The 20277-nt window shown below is 36.1% G+C and overlaps 1 protein-coding gene across 3 annotated transcripts in view; it reads left to right on the top strand.

Moving 5' to 3' along the window:
* The window catches only part of RANBP17 (RAN binding protein 17), a 341319-nt gene that overhangs the window by 64633 nt on the left and 256409 nt on the right, over positions 1-20277 (top strand). For all 3 annotated transcript variants that reach the window (XM_070476842.1, XM_070476843.1, XM_070476844.1), the window contains one exon: positions 8415-8520. In XM_070476842.1, coding sequence (XP_070332943.1) covers positions 8415-8520 — 106 coding nt within the window. The remainder of the gene's footprint in view (positions 1-8414; positions 8521-20277) is intronic.

Below are 20277 nucleotides of genomic sequence, written 5' to 3'. Positions count from 1 at the left end.
AGTTAGAAAACTTGAGATGAATAAATTTCTAAACCTAAAGTCAACTCAAGATTAAAAAAAAAAAAAATACCAGTAGTGGGAGAAGATATTTGCAATATATATACACACACTGACCCAGGCAAGGTTCACCATCTAAAAGAGTCTGGAAAAATTTCCTAGAAATCAATTAAACAAGCAGTTCTTTAGGGAAATGAAAAACAGAAACAAACGTTACTACTTATAAGACAAATGGAAATTAAGGCACATGAGATACCATTTTACTTCCAGTAGATTGGCAAAAATACATCTTATAGGAGAATGTCAATCAAAAGGAATTCTTACCAAAAAAAAAAAAAAAAGGAATTCTTATATACCACTGGTAGGAGTATAAAGTATAGTCAGTTGGAAACAGAATGGAAATCAGTTTGGTGTTATCTTGAAAAGTGAACATTTGAATTCCTGCTGACCTGGAGCTTCTACTCTTAGGTGTGTCTTTTAGAAAATCTCTTCTAACCAAGGACATGTTTGAGAATGTTCATAGCCTAAATGTTATTAAAGGCAAAACATGTTAAAAGTTCAAATGCCAATCAACATGAAAATGGATAAACAGATCATAAATCATAATATTTGTAATACATAATACAGTGGAATATTATATAATAGTAAAAAATGAATGTACTTCAAGTATACTTAAAAATTAATTTCAGATATATTTAGTGAAAAAATAAACAATTTCAGAAAACTATATATATGAATAGTATGAGGTCTTCCCCTGGATTAGGAAATGGCAACCTGATCCAGTAATCTTGCCTGGAAATATTCCATGGATGGAAGAGTCTGGTGGCTACGGTCTATGGGGGTGCAAAGAGTCAGATGCAACTGAGCACGCACATATATATTGTATGAAACACTTAATGGAATCCTGAAACAAGTGAGACTAAAAATATATTGGTAGGAATATATGTAATAGTGATAAAAGATGGCAAGACAATATTAAGCACCACGTGCAGATTGATGGTGTCTTTTAGGGTGCAGGGTAAGGGGCCAAGCCAGGGGAGGGGTGTGGCGATGACACGGCAGCATCGGTGAAGCTGTGGTGAGACGGGGTAGGGAGTTCCCTGGAGTTTGCTTTACCATACAGTCATCCACCTGTGTCTGAGGTGACCACACTTAGCAATCAACCAACCACAGAAAACACCCTCTCCCATCCAAAGGACTTCGAGAACCTTCCAAAAAGCCAGGCTTGAATTAGCCATGTGCCAGCAGCTATTTACCTAGCATTTATATTGTATTTACAACTGTTTTCCTAGCCTTTACATTATATTAGGTTTATAAGTAATCTGGAAATGATTTATAGGTTATAGGTTTAACCTATATAACCGTATAGGTTATAACCCCTATATGATTTATAGGGGTTATAGATTATATGCAGACACTGTGTGTGCCATTTTATGTAAGGGTCTTGAGCATCTGTAGATTTTGTTATCCATGGGGGTTCTAGAAATAATCCCTTTTGGATACTGAGAGACAAGACTGTGCTTCATATACATTACATATATTCTTTTTTTTTTCTCCATTTATTTTTATATTCTTTTTATAAGTATCATTATGTTACAATGTAAAAAGATTCATTTGTAAAATCAAAGACTTGTTTTCCTACAAAAGGATATTGGATGAAAGTATAGCTGTTTTAGGATACATTAATAAAGTTAACTGAAATGTAATAGTTTATTGGTATTAGATAGATCTGTCTTTTGAGTAAAATAAGTCAGATGTGATTCTTGATATATATAAATTCAAAGTTTTTACAGTATTAATAAAACATCATTTCAAAGTTTCGAATATACTGCCTGATACATAGAAAATGTTTAATATTTGTATTTTCCTTCTATTTGAAAGGTTAGTGAGAAGTCTCTCTGCTCTTTAAAAATATCTGTAGTCTGCTTGACAATAATCATTTCGTATTATGAAAAGTGCATAATGCAGTTCTAGTTTGTACTGCTATATGTAGTAGTGTTCAATTTCTTTTGTGTAAAGACTTCAGTTAGTGTTGAACAAAGAAAATTATATGCTCTTGTTATGTGTGCTTTAATTTAGATGCTTAATGGCTTTTAATGTTACAAAATAAGTTTATTATTATATTATGATCTCATTTGTATAATATTGTCTTGCTCTTCCATATTTGTGGTGATATGGTCATGGTTTACGAAAACAATAATCCCTAAGAAATAGGTCATTAACAGTAGTTAACGATTACTTGTGATCTATGGTAATGACTGATTTCTTTGGGATTATTGAGGTTATAAACCATAATTACAGATTATTACAGCAATAATTATTTTGTTAGAGGAAGAAATGTTCTGTTCTTGAACAGCTGTGGAAACAAGTGCCCTGAACATTTCAGAGTAAATACAAAAATGGAAAGCTATAATGGAAATATAATCTCAGATCAGATTTTTTTAAAAAATTATAGGTATGAAATTTATGTATAGGATATTTAAATTTCTAAATACAGTTTAGGTTTATAGTTTTACTTGGTTCTTTAAACTTTATGGATATAATTATATAACCAGTGTAAATTTTTAACATCTGTTTAAAGACCATCCCTCTAAAAATTCTAGAGTTTTAGGGAAGGATATGTATATAAGAAATATCACTCATCATTCTGTGAAATATGAAAATTGTATATGATAGATTAATAAAAGTACCTTTATATTTCATTGTTCATGTCTAACACTGATGCTAATTTATCAGTAGTTGTCTCTTTTTAGGGTTAAAAATATCTGCTTTTCTGTCTTGTACAATAAAAAATCACTGTTTGCTAAAATACGGAAAGAATAGCTGTACATTCTACTTTTCTCTGTACTGACTTCCTTTCAAAATTTGCCATAATTTTAGAAAGGAATGTTCACAGTTGATCATATGCTATCTTTGCATACCATTCTTTGATATCAAGTCTTAATTTCAAGGTCAAAGAATAAATGAATTAAAGAGTAAAAAGTTAAAATTTGAGAACTTCATGTCCTATATTTAGTATTTATTATTAGACAATGATACTCATCACATGAATATCACATGAGGAGAAGGGAATGGTAGAGGATGAGATGGTTGGATGGCACCACCAGTTCAGTGGACATGAGTTTGAACAGACTCCAGGAGATAATGAAGGACAGAGAAGGCTGGCGTGCTGCAGTCCATGGGGTCTCAGAGAGTCAGAAGTGACTGAGCGACTGAACAACAGCAACAACACCCGTCACACTGCATTGAAGAATTTTTTCATTTTTTTCCCCTCTAACTAATTTCAGACTGTTGGATATAGCCTCTCTGTCCCTTTTCACCTTGCTTCATATTTATATCCCAGTGGGCAGAACATGACATATAGCAGATACTCAGAAAATGAAGGAATGAAACAAGAAAGCAGATTGTTGCTTTGTTTTACCTAATCTTGGAATGTGCACATTGGGCAACTCAAATTATTTGCTGCTCTGCATTTGGCCATGAATGATCCACAAATATTGACTTGGGTAATTACAAATGTGTAAATTTTATCAAGAAGATGAATTTGCAAATAACAGGATAGACTAGATCATAGATTGTACCTTGTTTTGAATGTGTGTTGGAAAGTTGCTTTTATTTAGGCAATAGAAATGGAACTACAATTAACATTCATTTTTAATAATGACTCTACATTTTAATGTTTACTAAATTGGTAAATAAGCTGTTAACTTTTTCTTGCCGGTTTCATGCTATATTTTCTAGGTAATGATTTCTTAATTCAGCGTGTATGCATGCTCAGTCATGTCTTAATTCAATAACCCATATCTATTTGATAAGTTATATATGCCAGACTGTTTTAGGCTCTGGATATGCAATAGACAACCAAACAGAAACAGTAATGGCTGCCATGCAATTTACGTTCTTTTGGAATAGACAGATAACAAAACAAGGTAAATAATAAAATATATTTTGTTAGAAAGTGATAAGTGCTAAAATTAAAAAAAAAATATTAAATCAGGAAAGGGGAATATGAAATGTCAACAGATTGTGTTCTGTAATTGGGTGACAGCTATGGCTGGCATCACTTAAGTGACTCTGTACTCTAAAGTCTTCTGTCTTTGCTGGGATGTTTGATGAATGAGCTATAGTTGGGCATTTCTGTCTCCATGAAGTCTCTCTACATTGCTAACCTTTTAATAGTGTGATGGTCTCAGGGTATATGGTCTTCTTACATGGTAAATGGCTTCCCCTCAGTGAAAATTCCCTGAGAGTCTGGAGGAAGCTGCCAATTCTCTAAAAACTAAGCCCAGTACTGGAACAAGTGTCACTTTTGCAATATTCTTTTAGTTAAAGTCCAGCCCAGACTTACGAAGGATTGGAAAGATAGACTCACTTCTTAATGGCAATTGCATACATGGAGGGAAGGAATTGATGATGGGTATCTTGAAGTCATGGGCTTCCCAGGTGGTGCAGTAGTAAAGAATCTGCCTGCCAAGCAGGAGACCTGGATTCAATCCCTGGGTCTGAAAGATCCCCTATAGGAAATGGCAACCCACTTCAGTATTCCTTCTTGGGAAATCCATGGGCAGAGGATCCTGGTGGGCTACAATCGATGTGGTCACATAAAATTTGGACATGACTGAGCAACTAAGCAGCACTAGCAGCATCTTGAAGGCATGCTATCATACTCTAGGTATTGAAACTGATAGGATAGCTGTGTAAGGCCTGACTGAAAAGGTGAATCCAAAGTGAGACTAGTCAACACGGTTGTGTCTTTTTCCAGTTATATTAAACTGTTTGTGGATAGACAAACAGTAGGTGGGGAATTGGATTTAAACAATTATGGTTTTGTAAGATGAGAATGTGGAGGAAGAGAGAAATTGACCTATATAAGACAGATTATAATGATTGACAACAGAACTGAATATAGGCAAGCAGGTTAGAGAAGACATGAGGGTATAAGGAAGTGAAAAAAATAACAAATCCCAAAAAACTATTACAACTAGTACAAGAGTAGCAAAGTTGCAGAATACAAGATCAGTAAGTAAAAATTACCAGTGGGTTTATATATTAGCAATGAACAATCAAAATTAAGTGACGCTGACTTACAGTAGCATTAAAAAGAATAAAATACTTAGCTACAAACTTTGCAAAAGTGTTAAATCTTATACACTATAAAATGTTATTAAAAGAAATCAAAGATCTAAATTAGTTGGAAGACATCCATGGTTTAGAAGATGATATTGTTTAGAAGGATTCCTCAAATTGACCTACAGGGTGAATGTAATCTCTGTCAAAATCCCAGCTGTCTTCTTTGCAGGAATTGACAACCTGATCCTTAAATTGATGTGGAAATCCAGGAGACCCAGTATATCCAATGTTTTTTTGGAAAAAAAAAAGGGGGGGGAAGTTGAAAGACTCATACTTTCTTATTTCAAAATTTACTACAGAGCAGCAGTAATCAAGACGGCATGGTATTAGTGTAAAGGTAGACTCTAGATCAATGATATATAATTGAGAGTTCAGGTAATAAATGCTCCAGTTTGTAATCAGGTGATTTTTTTTTTTTTTTGTTAGTCTTGTTTATCTCACAAGACCTACAAAAATTATGGGAGAAGTGTTCTATAGCCCTCGGCAAGGGCGGGGGGCGGAGGAGAATGACCCTAACTCTCAGGTGATTTTTGATTGGGATGAGAAGACAATTCAATGACAAAGGGATTGTCTTTTCAACAAATGGTGCAGGGATAGCTGAATGTCCACACGCGAAAGAATGAAGTTGGACCCCTATGTCCCACAATACACAAATCAAAATGAATCATAGTCCAATATGTAAGAGTTAAAGCTATGAAACTTTGAGAAGAAAATGTAGAACTAAATCTTATGGCTTTGGATTAGGCAGTGGTTCTTTAGATTTGATATCAAAAGCTGAAATATCGAAAGAAAAACTAGCAGTTTTGTCCCACATGAAAATTAAACATTTCTGTGCTTCAAAGGACACCATCAAGAAAATGAGAACAACCCACAGAATGGGAGAACATGTTTGCTAATCACATATCTGACAAGGAACTTGTATCAATAATATATAAAGAACTCTTGCAACTCAAAAAGATAAATAGCCCAATTTTAAAATGGGTAAAGAATTTAAATAGACATTTCTTCAAAGAAGACATAAAAAAGGCCAGTAAGCACATGGAAAAGGCTCAGCATTATTGGTCATTAGGGGAAGTCACGTCAGAATTACAAGATACCACTTTATACCCACTAGGAGAGATACAATAAAAAGATAGGTAGTACCAAGTATTGGCAAGGATTTGGAGAAGTTGGGCGTTCATACTTTGCTGGTGGGAATGTAAAATGATACAGCTTCTTTGGAAAGTAGTTTGGTAGTTCCTCAAAATGTTAAAATACAGCTTTCATATGACCCACCAATTCCAATTCTTGATATGAATCCCAACTCTTGATATGAAGAGACATGAAAACATATCTACATTAAAAACTCTATGCAAATGTTCATAGAAGCATTATTTACAAAGTCAAAATGTGAAAACAGCCCAAGTGTCCATCAACTTTTGAATGGCTAAACAAAATGTGATATACCCCAAAAATGGGATGTTATTTGAACATAAAAATGATTGAAATCCCAATACAGGAAGCTAAAACATGGTTGATCCTTACACATTATACTAAGTGAAAGAAGATAGTCCCAAAGATCACACTGTATGAGCTCATCCGTGTGAAATAGAATGGGAAAAATCTAAGGAGACATAAAGTAGATTTCGTGGTTGCTTGGTTCCTTAGGGCTGCGGGGGTAGGAAATGGTACAGAATAAGATTTCAAGAGGGATGGGTATGTTCTAAAGCTAGACTGTGATGGTGATTATGTGACTGTGAATTCAGTCAAAAACATTGAATCATAAACTTTAAGTGGATGGTATGTGAATTATATTTCAGTAAAGTTGTTTAGGTGGTCATTGTTTGTAGTTTCCTAATAGAACAAAGGATTGTTGGGAGTTGGAAAATTCACCTTTGTAGATAATTAAAATTGTTTCCAGTTATGATAAAAATAATGTTGGAAAGAGTGTCAATGGATCGGCAACTAACATATTCAAAAGATAAGAAGTAATAACTCAGAGTAGATAGTTGCAGTAAGAAAGATAATTTGGTACTATAATGACACAAGATGTAAAGCTGAGTGCTTTTACAATGGAGAGGGAGAATGTTCTGGAAGTAAAAATGAGGAACATCAACTGAACAGCTGGGTTTGAGGCCCAAGATATCAGAGGTGCAAAAGAAATCAGCTGCCACTTGAGAGGGTCCACAGAAGTGAGGTCATCAAAGGAGAGCATTATGTTTTTAAGAGGCTTTAATATTGATCATAAAACACATTTCAACTGCATATTGGTAACTTGTTATTCGTTTCCTACATGGCCCTTTTTTCTGTTAACTTTTTTTGCCCACTAATTTTACGTTTCTTGAAGCTTGAGTTTGTTTTATAAATTACTTGATCAAGGTAGTGTTCTCTTTTTACATTGCTAATATAAAGGCTGCATACTTAGTCAATTATGATTTATTCATGGTTTTGTGATAGATTAAGGGGATGTGGATACTTACCAGGTAAGATTTTCAAAAAAATTTCTTTTTTGAAAAATAATTGATTTGTTGTTAATTGCTCATAAAGATCTCAAAAATCTTGGAGAATTTGAGACATAGATGAGTGAATCTAAAGATGTAATGTGTCTTTAAAACAAGAATTACTCAATAAATACCTCCATTTCTAAAGTCAGTTTTGACTGTTCCAAAGATTTGTGAAAACTGTGGGTGTTGCCATTTGTGCCACTCTTGTAAAGTTACTTAGTCTTTTGCTGCTACTCCCCATGAAGTTAATTTGGTCATCAAACAATGTAATTTGCATAGTAAAAATTTTCAGTTTTTAAAATGCAAAGGGAGTAAATTTATTACCATCTCTTATCTTCCAAGCCTGGGCAGTATTAAAAATGATGAGACTGATACTATCATGACATGGACTGTTCAAAAAAGATACTGCTCATTGGATCATAGTTAGGCTTACTAACAGCCCTTGATGTTGACATTACATTTGGTGTTTTGTTATTAAATTTATGTTCATCAAGTCTTCATGGTAGATATTTTCTCCATTTTGCAAATGAAAATCCTAAAACTTAAAGAGTAAGTAGCTTATGTAAAATCATATAGCATATTGGTAGAGCTCGAATTCATTGTATCAGGTTCTAAAATCTCATTTAAACTGTTTTACTGCCTTGATGAACTTGATGAAAACCAACTCTTTACTCTGTGTTAGGAACTAAGTTCACAGTATATCATTAGTTTGGAAGAAATTTTGCTCATTTTAGAATATTCTGAAAAATAAGCTTTGTTTCTATCTAAACTTTGTTTCTTTCTAAACTTCTTTTTATGTATTAGGACGTCTTGCCTGGCTGGTATACTTAGTTGGAACAGTTGTTGGCGGAAGATTAACATATACCAGTACAGATGAACATGATGCTATGGATGGAGAATTATCCTGTCGGTAAGTAGTAGCCATATAATTTACAGAAATTTCCTAAGTATTTAGAAATTTAGTTATCGAGCTAGTACTATGAGCTCAAGCATTTTGGACTTGGCCTTTTAGGGAAGGTATTATTTTCCTTTCTATTGATGAGAAAACCAGGGCTTAGGGCTTAAGTGATTTGTAGGAGTCATATCAATGATAAATAGTACAGTCAAATATATTCATATGAATAATATGAGGGAACTGGTTTTCCATATATTGTAATTGATTTTTGATGATATATTTCTTTTAAAAGTTGATTTGTGTGTTTTTGGCTCGTCGCTGCCTGCACCGTTTCTGGTCGCAGTGAATGGGGGCCACTCTAGCTGTGGCGAGCGGGTTCTCGTTGCGGTGGCGCCTCCTGTTGCAGAGCACGGCTCCAGGTGCACAGGCCTCAGAAGCTGTGGCCTGTAGCCGGTCGCCGCCCCCTGGCTGTAGCGCAGGCTCAGTAGTTGTGGCCCTCAGACGTGGTTGCTCTGCAGCACGTGGGATCGCCCTGGACCAGGGATCGAACCTGTGTCTCCTGCGGTGGCAAGCAGATTCTTTACCACTGAGCCACAGAGAGGCCAGAATGTCTTTCTTTATAACAAAATAATACATATTTTTCTGAACGCTTTATAAAGTTTCAAATGAAAAGTTACATATTAATTTGAAGATAATGACTGTCATTTGGTAAAGATTTTTGAGTCTTTTTAATTGATATTTGAAAGTTGTGTATATTACATGTGTATTTTTCAACTTTTTTTTTAACAAAAATTGTATTATATTTAAATATTGTAAACTAAAATGGGGATACTAGTACTGATAATTAATAATAACCCAGGAGAAAGGAGACTGACTGAGACTTGCCTGTGAGTGTCTAGGAGTCTCCAGCAGAGGCGAGGGTTGGCAGTGGCCTGCTGCGGGGTCACGGGCACTGGGTGTGGCATTGTGTGCATGGGATGTTTTGAAGGAGGTTGCTGTTACCTTCATTCACTTCAGTTCAGTTCAGTTGCTTAGCTGTGTTCAACTCTGCGACCCCATGGACTGTAGCGCACCAGGGTTCCCTATCCTTCACCAACTCCCGGAGCTTGCTCAAAACTCATGTCCATCGAGTCGGTGATGCCATCCAGCCATCTCATCCTCTGTCATCCCCTTCTCCTCCTTCCTTCAATCTTCTCCCAGCATCACAGTCTTTTCCAGTGACTCAGTTCTTCACATCAGGTGGCCAGAGTATTGGAGTTTCAGCTTCATCATCACTCCTTCCAATGGATATTCAGGACTGATTTCCTCTAGGATTGACTAGTTTGATCTCCTTGCAGTTCAAGGGGCTTCATTACCTCCACCATAGTTTGGTCTCAGGTCAAACAGAAGGGAGGGAACAGAGCCCCACCCATCAAGAGAAATTTGAATTAGAGATTTACTGAGCATGGCCCTGGCCATCAGAATAAGACCCAGTTTCCCCCTCAGTCAGTCTCTCCCATCAGGAAGCTTCCATAAGCATCTTGTCCTTATCCATCAGAGGGCAGACAGAATGAAAACCACAATCACAGGAAACTAATCAAATTGATCACAAGGACCACAGCCTTGTCTCACTCAATGAAACTGTGATCCATGCCGTATAGGGCCACCCAAGATGGATGGGTCATGGTGGAGAGTTCTGATGAAATGTGGTCCACTAGAGAAGGGAATGGCAAACCACTTCAGTACTCTTGCCTTGAGAACAATATGAAAAAGCAAAACGATATGACACTGAAAGATAAACTCCCCAGGTTGATAGGTGCCCAATTTGCTACTGGGAAAGAGTGGAGAAGTAACTCCAGAAACAATGGACAGACAGAGCAAAAGTGAAAACAGTGCCCAGCTGTGGATATGACTGGTGTTGCAAGTAAACTCCGATGCTATAAAGAGCAATACTGCATAAGAACCTGGAATGTTAGGTACATGAATCAAGGTAAATTGGAAGTGGTCAAACAGGAGACGGCAAGCGTGAACATCGACATTTTAGGAAATCAGTGAATTAAAATGGACTAGAATGGGTGAATTTAATTCAGTTGATCATTATTTCTACTACTGTGGGCAAGAATCCCTTAGAAGAAATGGAGTAGCCCTCACAGTCAACAAGAGTCCGAAATGCAGTACTTGGGTGCAATCTCAAAAATGACAGAATGATCTCTGTTCGTTTCCAAGGCAAACCATTCAGTATCACAGTAATCCAAGTCTATGTCCCAACCAGTAATCCTGAAGAAGCTGAAGTTAAATGGTTCTATGAAGATCTACAAGACCTTCTAGAACTAACAACCAAAGATGTTCTATTCATCATAGGGAACTGGAGTACAAAAGTAGGAAGTCAAGAGATACCTGGAGTAACAGGCAGATTTGGCCTAAGAGTACCAAATTAAGCAGGGCAAAGGCTAACAAGAGTTTTGCCAAGAGAACGCACTGGTCATAGCAAACACTCTCTTCCAACAACACAAGAGATGACTCTACACATGGACATCACCAGATGCTTAATACTGAAATCAGATTCATTATATTCTTTGCAGCCAAAGATGGAGAAGCTCTATACAGTTAGCAAAAACAAGACTGGGAACTGACTGTGGCTCAGATCATGAACTCCTTATTGCCAAATTCAGACTTAAATTGAAGAAAGTAGGGAAAATACTAGACCATTCAGATATGACTTAAATCAAATCTGTCACGATTATACAGTAGAAGTGACAGTAGATTCCAGGGATTAGATCTGATAGAGTGCCTGAAAAACTATGGATGGAGGTTCGTAACATTGTACGGGAGGCAGTGATCAAGACCATCCCCAAGAAAAAAAACACAAAAAGGCAAAATGGTTGGCTGAGGAGGCCTTACAAGTATCTGAGGAAAGAAGAGAAGCTAAAGGCAAAGGAGAAAAGGAAAGATATACCCATTTGAATGCCAAATTACAAAAATTAGCAAGGAGAGATAAGAAAGCCTTCCTCAGTGATCAGTGCAAAGAAATAGAGAAGACAACAGAATGGGAAAGACTAGAGATCTCCTCAAGAAAATTAGAGATACCAAGGGAACATTTCATGCAAAGATGGGCTCCATAAAGGACAGAAATGGTATGGACCTAACAGAAGCAGGTGTTATATATACATATATATGTATAATATATAATATGTACATGTAATACATATAATATATGTATGTATAATATATACATATGTTTATATTATATACTATATATTATTTATTATATATTTTATCATATATATTTAATTATATAATTTATATTAATTTATTAAATATATTAATAATAGTAATCAATAGTAAAAATAATATATATTATATAATATATATTCATTATAATATATAATATATAAAAATATAATAATACATTATATTTTATTATATATAATATCACTATAATTATTACATTAATGTATTAAATATAATTATAATTATAACAATATAATAAATAATATAATGTTATTATATATGATATAATATTATTGTATAATTTATTATACAACATAATTCTTATAATATATAAATATATAATAAAATATATAAAAGAAATATATATAATATAGGAATTATATTATGTAATAAGTTATATATATATATTTATTTATAAATATATAAATGTTTATATAAATTTGTATAAATATAAGTTTATATTTATATTTATTTTATTTATTAAATATATAATATAAATATGTATTTATATTATATATTATATAATGCATATATAATATTTAATTATACATAAATATATTTCTATTTATATAATTAAATATTATATAAATATATATTTATATATATTAAGAAGAGGTGGCAAGAATACGCATGAGAACTATACAAAAATGATCTTCATAACCCAGATAACCATGATGGTATGATCACTCACCTTGATCCAGATATCCTGGAATGTGAAGTCAAGTGGGCCTTAGGAAGCATCACTAGGAACAAAGCTAGTGGAGGTAATGGAATTCTAGCTGAGCTATTTCAAATCCTAAAAGATGATGCTGTGAAAGTGCTGCACTCAATATGCCAGCAAATTTGGAAAACTCAGCAGTGGCCACAGGACTGGAAAAGGTCAGTTTTTATTTCAATCCCAAACAAGGGCAATACCAAAGAATGCTCAAACGTCTACACAATTGCATTCATCTCACACGGTAATAAAGTAATGCTCAAAATTCTCCCAGCCAGGCTTCAACAGTATGTGAACTGTGAACTTACAGGTGTTCAAGCTGGTTTTAGAAAAGGCAGAGGAACAAGAGATCAAATTCGCAGCATCCATTGGATCATAGATAACGAAAGAGAATTCCAGAAAAACATCTGCTTCTGCTTTATTGACTACGCTATGCCTTTGACTTTGTGGTTCACAACAAGCTGTGGAAATTTCCTAAAGAGATGGGGATACCAGACCACTTTACCTGCCTCCTGAGAAATCTGTGTGCGAGTTAAGAAGCAACAATTAGAACTGGACATGGAACAGCAGACTGGTTCCAGATTGGGAAACCAGTACATCAAGGCTGTATATTGTCACCCTGCTTATTGAACTTATATACAGAGTACATCATGAGAAAGGCCGGGCTGGATGAAGCAGAAGTTGGAATCAAGATTGCCGGGAGAAATATCAGTAACCTTAGATACGCAGATGACACCAACTTTATGGCAGAATGTGAAGAAGAACTAAATAGCCTCTTGATGAAAGTGAAAGAGGAGGGTGAAAAGCTGGCTCAAAACTCAACATGGGTGGCATGGATGGCATCCAGCCATCACTCTATGGCAAATAGATGGGAAAACAATGAAAAGAGTGACAGACTTTTTTTTCTTGGGCTCCAAAATTACTGCAGATGATGACTGCAGCTCTGAAATTAAGAGACTCTTGCTCCTTGGAAGAAAAGCTATGACCAACCTAGATAGCATATTAAAAAGCAGAGACATTACTTTGCTAACAAAGGTCTGTCTAGACAAAGCTATGGTTTTTCCAGTAGTCATGTATGGATGTGAGAGTTGGAGTATAAAGAAAGCTGAGCGCCGAAGAATTGATGCTTTTGAACTGTGGTGTTGGAGAAGACTCTTAAGAATCCCTTGGACTGCAAGGAGATCCAACCTGTCCATCCTAGAGGAAATCAGTCCTGAATATTCATTGCAAGACTTCGGTGTAGCTGAAACTCCAACACTTTGGCCACCTGATGTGAAGAACTGACTCATTGGAAGTGACCCTCGTGCTGGGAAAGATTGAAGGCAGGAGAAGAGGACGACAGAGGATGAGATGATTGGATGGCATCACTGACTTGATGGACATTAATTTGAGCAAACTCTGGGAGTTGGTGATGGACAGGGAAGCCTGATGTGCTACGGTCTATGGGGTTGCAAAGAGTTGGACACTGAACTGAACTGAGTACTCATGATAGTATCTAATTCATTTTGGGCCATTATAAGGACTAAATGAGTTAATAATTTTGAAGTGCCTAGGACAATACCTGGGAAATAGTAAGCACTGTATTACCAAAAGAAACTCCAGAACAATTCTTTTTAAAAAAATCAAACATTATATTATGAACATTTTACCTGAACATTAGGCAAAAAATGAAGTAGAATTTGTTAGATACTCAATATTCTAAGCTATACCATAATTTAAATATGTCCTGCTTTGGAAATTTTAGGTTGTTTCTCAATTTTTCCTTATTACAAAGGTTAATATTCCTTTAGCTGTATCTTTATATAGATCAAAATAATTTTATCAGAGTTATCCCCTAAAGCTGAGTAGCTGGTTGAATAGTATACATATAGCAAGCACTTTAAATGCTCAGTACACATCACCAAATGGCCTCTGGAAAAGTACCAGTTTATCCTCTGAAACCAAAGGCTGTGAGAAGTTATGATTTTTTTCTGCAGTTGAGCACTAGGTAGTAGGATTCTTATCTTTTCCAATTTATATATAGCTAATGTCTCATTTTTATTTGTATTTCTTTGTTTAGAAGTGGTATCAAACATTCTTTTCCATTCCTTTTCTTGCCATTTCTATTTTTCTTTGTGCTTTTTTATTATATTTAGATTGTATCATTCATTTGGTTTTCTTTTATGATTATCTTTCCTAATTTATTCATAATTACTCAATATATATCAGTATATATCAAAGATTATAATATTTTGCTATTCATTTTGAATATGCCTTCTGTATATATTTTAGTGTTTTAGAAATTTCTTTTTTACTGGCTTTAAAATATTTACATTCCTGGAGAAGGCAATGGCAACCCACTTCAGTATTCTTACCTAGAGAATTCCATGGGCACAGGAAAGCCTGGCAGGGTACAGTCTCTGAGATCGCAAAGAGTTGGACACGACTGAGCGACTAAGCACACAAAATATTTATATATTCAAATCTGAATTTTTTTTCTTTCATGTTTTTAAAACATTAATTCATTAATTTGACTGTGTCAGGTCTTAGTTGTGGCATGAGGGACTTTTAGTTGCATCATGCAAACTCTTAGTTGTAGCATGTGGGGTCTAAGTCCCCCGGTCAGGGGTCAAACCCAGACCCTGTGTTGGAAGCATGGAATCTTAGCCACTGGGCCACTAAGGAAGTCCCTATCATATAGTTTTAATGCTCATATTTAGGAAGGTTGTTCCGTACCTGGATAATAAAAATATTCACCTATATTTTTTCCTGGTTCTTTAACAATTTCAGCTTTTTATATTTAATTTTTAATATATTCAACATATATTTTGTTTTATATGCTTTTTTGAAAGTTTCCAAGGTATTAACCAGTCAGTGTCAACTCTACTCTCTACCAATTTAAAATGCCATTTAAATGTTACTCAGAATTCTTATGTCTCTTTCTAGGTGTTTCATTCTTTTCCACTGATCTTAGAAGTCTCTTAGTATATCATTATTACCCTACTAAAGTCTTTAGTGTGATATTCTCCCTCACTATTATTTTTTTAATATATTCTTAAGTGTTTAATACATTTGTTGCCATTTTGAATAGAAATTTCTCATTTCATACCATTTTTAACCTTTTAACTATCTCATTTCAGACTGTCTCAATTTGAATCTGAATAGAAAGCAAATATTTTAGTTTTCCCTAAGATTCGTTATTTCCAATATGAAACCATTTTAAAATATGAATAGGGACATTCTCAAAATGATTTGTTTAATTTTAAACCAAGTGAATAATTTGCTTCTGTACCATCTTTTAATATAATATGACATATTTAGTAAAGTGAGAATTAAGTATAATTTTGGCATAATTATTTTGATTTTTTTTTAAAGTTTTCATCATCAAATAGAAAGTTACCCAATGGCACTATTTTCCTAAAAAAAAATATATATATATATATATAATAGGAAATAAACAAAAGTGGTGTGTATTTGCCAAGTAGAAAATTTTAATTTTTTTCTTTAAGCAGCAAATGCATTTATTTAGCTTTAAATAAGTTTTGTTTTGTGTTTAGTGTGTATTCTCTAGAAAACAAAGCCTTAGGTGAAGTTTATCAGCTAAAGTTTTGGGGAGAATGGGGAAAAGGATACATATTCAGGGAAGAAAGAAGGAAGGAAAAGTGAGTGAGAAAATGAGAGAAAACAGTTTTCACAGATTGCATTTTTGCAGATTTGTGTACTTGTTAAAATTTGTTAACCCCCAAATCAGTACTCATGCTAGTGACTGCAGCCATGAAACTGAAAGGTGCTTGCTCATTGGAAGGAAAGCCATGACAAACCTGGACAGCATGTTAAAAAGCAGAGACGTCAGCGTGCTGGCAAAGATCCATATAGTCAAAGCTGTGGTTTTTGTAGTAGTCATTTATGTATATGAGAGTTGGACCATAAAGAACGATGAGCACCAAAAAATTGATGCTTTCGAATGGTGCTGGAGAAGACTCTTGATATTCCCTTGGGCAGCAAGAACATCAAACCAGTCCACCCTAACGGAAATCAACTCTGGATATTCATTGAAAGGGCTGATGCTGAAACCGAAGCTCCAGTACTCTGGCCACCTGATGCAAAGAGCCAACTCATTGGAAAAGACCCTGATGCTGGTGATAGCTTACGGTAAACGGTGTTAAATTTCTGATCTCCAAAGAAGAAGATTTACCTTGGGGACCAGGGACCAGACTTGGTCACTCAAGAGCTTTTGTGTAGCAGAGTTTTATTAAAGTGTGAAAAGGGGCAGAGGAGACTTCCGACATAGACATCAGACGGGGGACAGAGACTAGCCCCTCGCTAGTCTATGCAAGGGAGCTATATACTTTTCAGCTGGTTATTACAGTGAACCAAAAGAGTGGCTCAAGGTCGTGAAAGGTCTTACCAGGGCCACTCCCACAACATACAGTTTAAGATAACAGGATTAGTCAGAAGGTTCTCAGGAAGGATACATTGTTGTTACATAATCCTTAGTACAGAATTTAAGCTGTGTTGTTTTGTTGTGTAATCATCAGCTCTGGGCATAAAGAGAAAAATATATTATGTGACTAAGACCAAGGGATGTAGGAAAAAAATATTAGTCCTGTCCTTCTTCTTGAGAATTCCCAACCCCTTATCTCTTCCTTGAGAGCCCCAGACCCCTTTCTCCTCCTTGGGGACCCTGGACTTCTTACCAACCTACCTAGGAATTGACTCTCATTTCTCCCTTTTCTTTTAGGAGAATTATGTTGCCAAGGGAAAGGGGTGTCATTTTCATTCCATAACTACTTCCTGCTGTGATGGCGTGTTGTCCCTAAATTGTTGAGGCAACATATTCTCCTAACTCTCATATTAAGGATCTCTGATCCAGGAGCCCCAAGTAATAGTTGGAGGAAGCTGTGGCACTCATAGGAGCTTGAACAACCATTTATAACCTAAAAGCTTTCAGACGATTAGAAACAAACCCCATTATACAGTTACAGATGTAAGGCAAGATAGTCATTAAACCAAGTTAAAGCATAATCAAAATTAAAAGTTACATTATGTCCGTAGTTACATCAGTCCATCTTAGGATTGTTAGATGTCATCAGATAAAGAAGAGACGTCACATATGATTGTTGTTGGTGAAGGCATTCGCAGAGTTGAATAAAGTCCTTTCCTTTAAGTGGATAAACCCACCATGTTAAGCCTTCAATTGATGAGGAAGTTGAAAAGCTGAAAGTTGAGTCACATAGTTAATTCTAAGGCTTCAACATCTAAGACAATATCTGTGCACAAAAACTGTCTGTCATTGAGATAATCCCATTTTGGGGGACAGGGGCAGTTCGAGCCCTCATAAAAGTATGGGTTAAACTTTAAACCAGCTGTCTGGTATTTCCTGAGTTAGCTTATGCAGATGTCTCTTAATAATGTCATTAGCCTTTTCTACCTTTTCTGAAGATTGGGGTCTCCAGAAACAGTGCAAGTGATATTCTATTCCTAGAGCTTTCGACACCCCTTGAGTTACAGCAGCTTTAAAGACAGAGCCAGCAGATGTTGGCAATTTGACCTCTGGTTCCTCTGCCTTTTCTAAAACCAGCTTGAACATCTGGAAGTTCTCGGTTCACGTATTGCTGAAGCCTGGCTTGGAGAATTTTGAGCACTACTTTACTAGTGTGTGAGATGAGTGCAATTGTATGGTAGTTTGAACATTCTTTGGGATTGCCTTTCTTAGGGATTGGAGTGAAAACTGACCTTTTCCAGTCCTGTGGCCACTGCTGAGTTTTCCAAATTTGCTTGCATATTGAGTGCAGCACTTTCACAGCATCATCTTTTAGGATTTGAAATAGCTCAACTGGAATTCCATCCGCTCCACTAGCTTTGTTCGTAGAGATGCTTTCTAAGGCCCACTTGACTTCACATTCCAGGATATCTGGCTCTAGGTGAGTTATCACACCACTGTGATTTGTGTGGATCACAGTAAACTGTGGAAAATTCTGAAAGAGATGGGAATACCAGACCACCTGACCTGCCTCTTGAGAAACCTGTATGCAGGTCAGGAAGCAACAGTTAGAACTGGACATGGAACAACAGACTGGTTCCAAATAGGAAAAGGAGTACGTCAAGGCTGTATATTGTCACCCTGCTTATTTAACTTATATGCAGACTACATTATGAGAAACACTGGGCTGGAAGAAGCACAAGCTGGACTCAAAGATTGCCGGGAGAAATATCAATAACCACAGATATGCAAATGATACCACAAATGAGCCTCTTGATGAAAGTGAAAGAGGAGAGTGAAAAAGTTGGCTTAAAGCTTAATATTCAGAAAACTAAGATCATGGCATCTGGTCCCATCTCTTCATGGCAAATAGATGGGGAAACAATGGAAACAGTGTCAGACTTTATTTTTGGGGGCTCCAAAATCACTGCAGATGGTGACTGCAGCCATGAAATTAAAAGATGCTTACTCCTTGGAAGGAAAGTGATGACCAACCTAGATAGCATATTAAAAAGCAGAGACATTACTTTGCCAACAAAGGTCCGTCTGGTCAAGGCTGTGGTTTTTCCAGTGGTCATGTATGGATGGGAGAGTTGGACTGTGAAGAAAGCTGAGCACCGAAAAATGGATGCTTTTGACCTGTGGTGTTGGAGAAGACTCTTGAGAGTTCCTTGGACTGCAGGGAGATCCAACCAGTCCATCCTAAAGGAGATCAGTCCTGGGTGTTCATTGGAAGGACTGATGCTGAAGCTGAAACTCCAACACTTGTCCACCTTATGCGAAGAGTTGACTTGTTGGAAAAGACCCTGATGCTGGGAGTGTTTGGGGGCAGGAGGAGAAGGGGACTACAGAGGATGAGATGGATGGATGGCATCACCGACTCGATGGACATGAGTTTGAGTAAACTCCGGGAGTTGGTGATGGACAGGGAGGCCTGGCGTGCTGCGATTCATGGGGTCGCAAAGAGTCGGACACGACTGAGCAATTGAACTGAACTGAAAGATGGAGCCATTGTCACTCTGAACTTTAGAGTTTAAGATCCCACTTAAATGATGAGAAGTAGCTACAGTAAGATTTTCCCATTAGTAAACTTATGACTTTAGGCATTAGTGAAACAATAGTAGCAGTTAACCTTAAGGAATGTGGCCTTAGCCTTTTTTTCAGTAAGGAACTAAACTCTGATCCTGTGGGCAAGCTCAAAGTTGGAGCCTGCAGAAAAACAGCTTGAAGAGCCTTAAAAGCCTTTTGAATCTCTGGGGACCAAACCAGCTTGTCAGTTTGGGCCTGCTGATGCTCAGTTATAAGTTTATATAAAGGCTGGGCAAGTTCCCCATAACCCGGAATCCAAATGCGGCAATAGCCTGTAATGCCGAAGAATCGTCTCAGTTGTTTTAAAGTCATAGGTAGAGGATGATTTAATACGGGTTTAACTCTAGAAAGCAACCTTCAAATCAATGACTGAAAAATATTTAGCTCATTCAGGAATTTCAGACGATAAAGTTTAAGGATAAGGCACTTATTATTCGTATATCTTGAACAAGTCTCCATTTATCGTTTGACTTTTTTTACACCCAAAATAGGAGTGTTCATGGACTATATAGGATTATTATAGATAATTAATGGCCCTTGTTCCTTTAAATTTTCAGTGATGAGTTTTAACCCTTCCTTAACCTTGAGCTTTAGTGGGTACTGCTTTTGATGTGGAAATAGGTGAGGGTCTTTGAGCTTGATAATGACAGAAACAGCATTTTGTGTTCTACCCACAGTTTTTCCATCAGAAAGATTGTGGACAGGAGGACTAGGGGGTGACAGATGATAAAATTGTTGGATGGCATCACTGATTCAGTGGACATAATTTTGAGCAAACCCCAGGAGATAGTGAAGG

Source organism: Odocoileus virginianus, chromosome 14, assembly GCF_023699985.2.
Source record: "Odocoileus virginianus isolate 20LAN1187 ecotype Illinois chromosome 14, Ovbor_1.2, whole genome shotgun sequence".
In the NCBI taxonomy this organism is placed as follows: Eukaryota; Metazoa; Chordata; class Mammalia; order Artiodactyla; family Cervidae; genus Odocoileus; species Odocoileus virginianus.
This window is presented reverse-complemented; position numbering and strand designations above follow the sequence as displayed.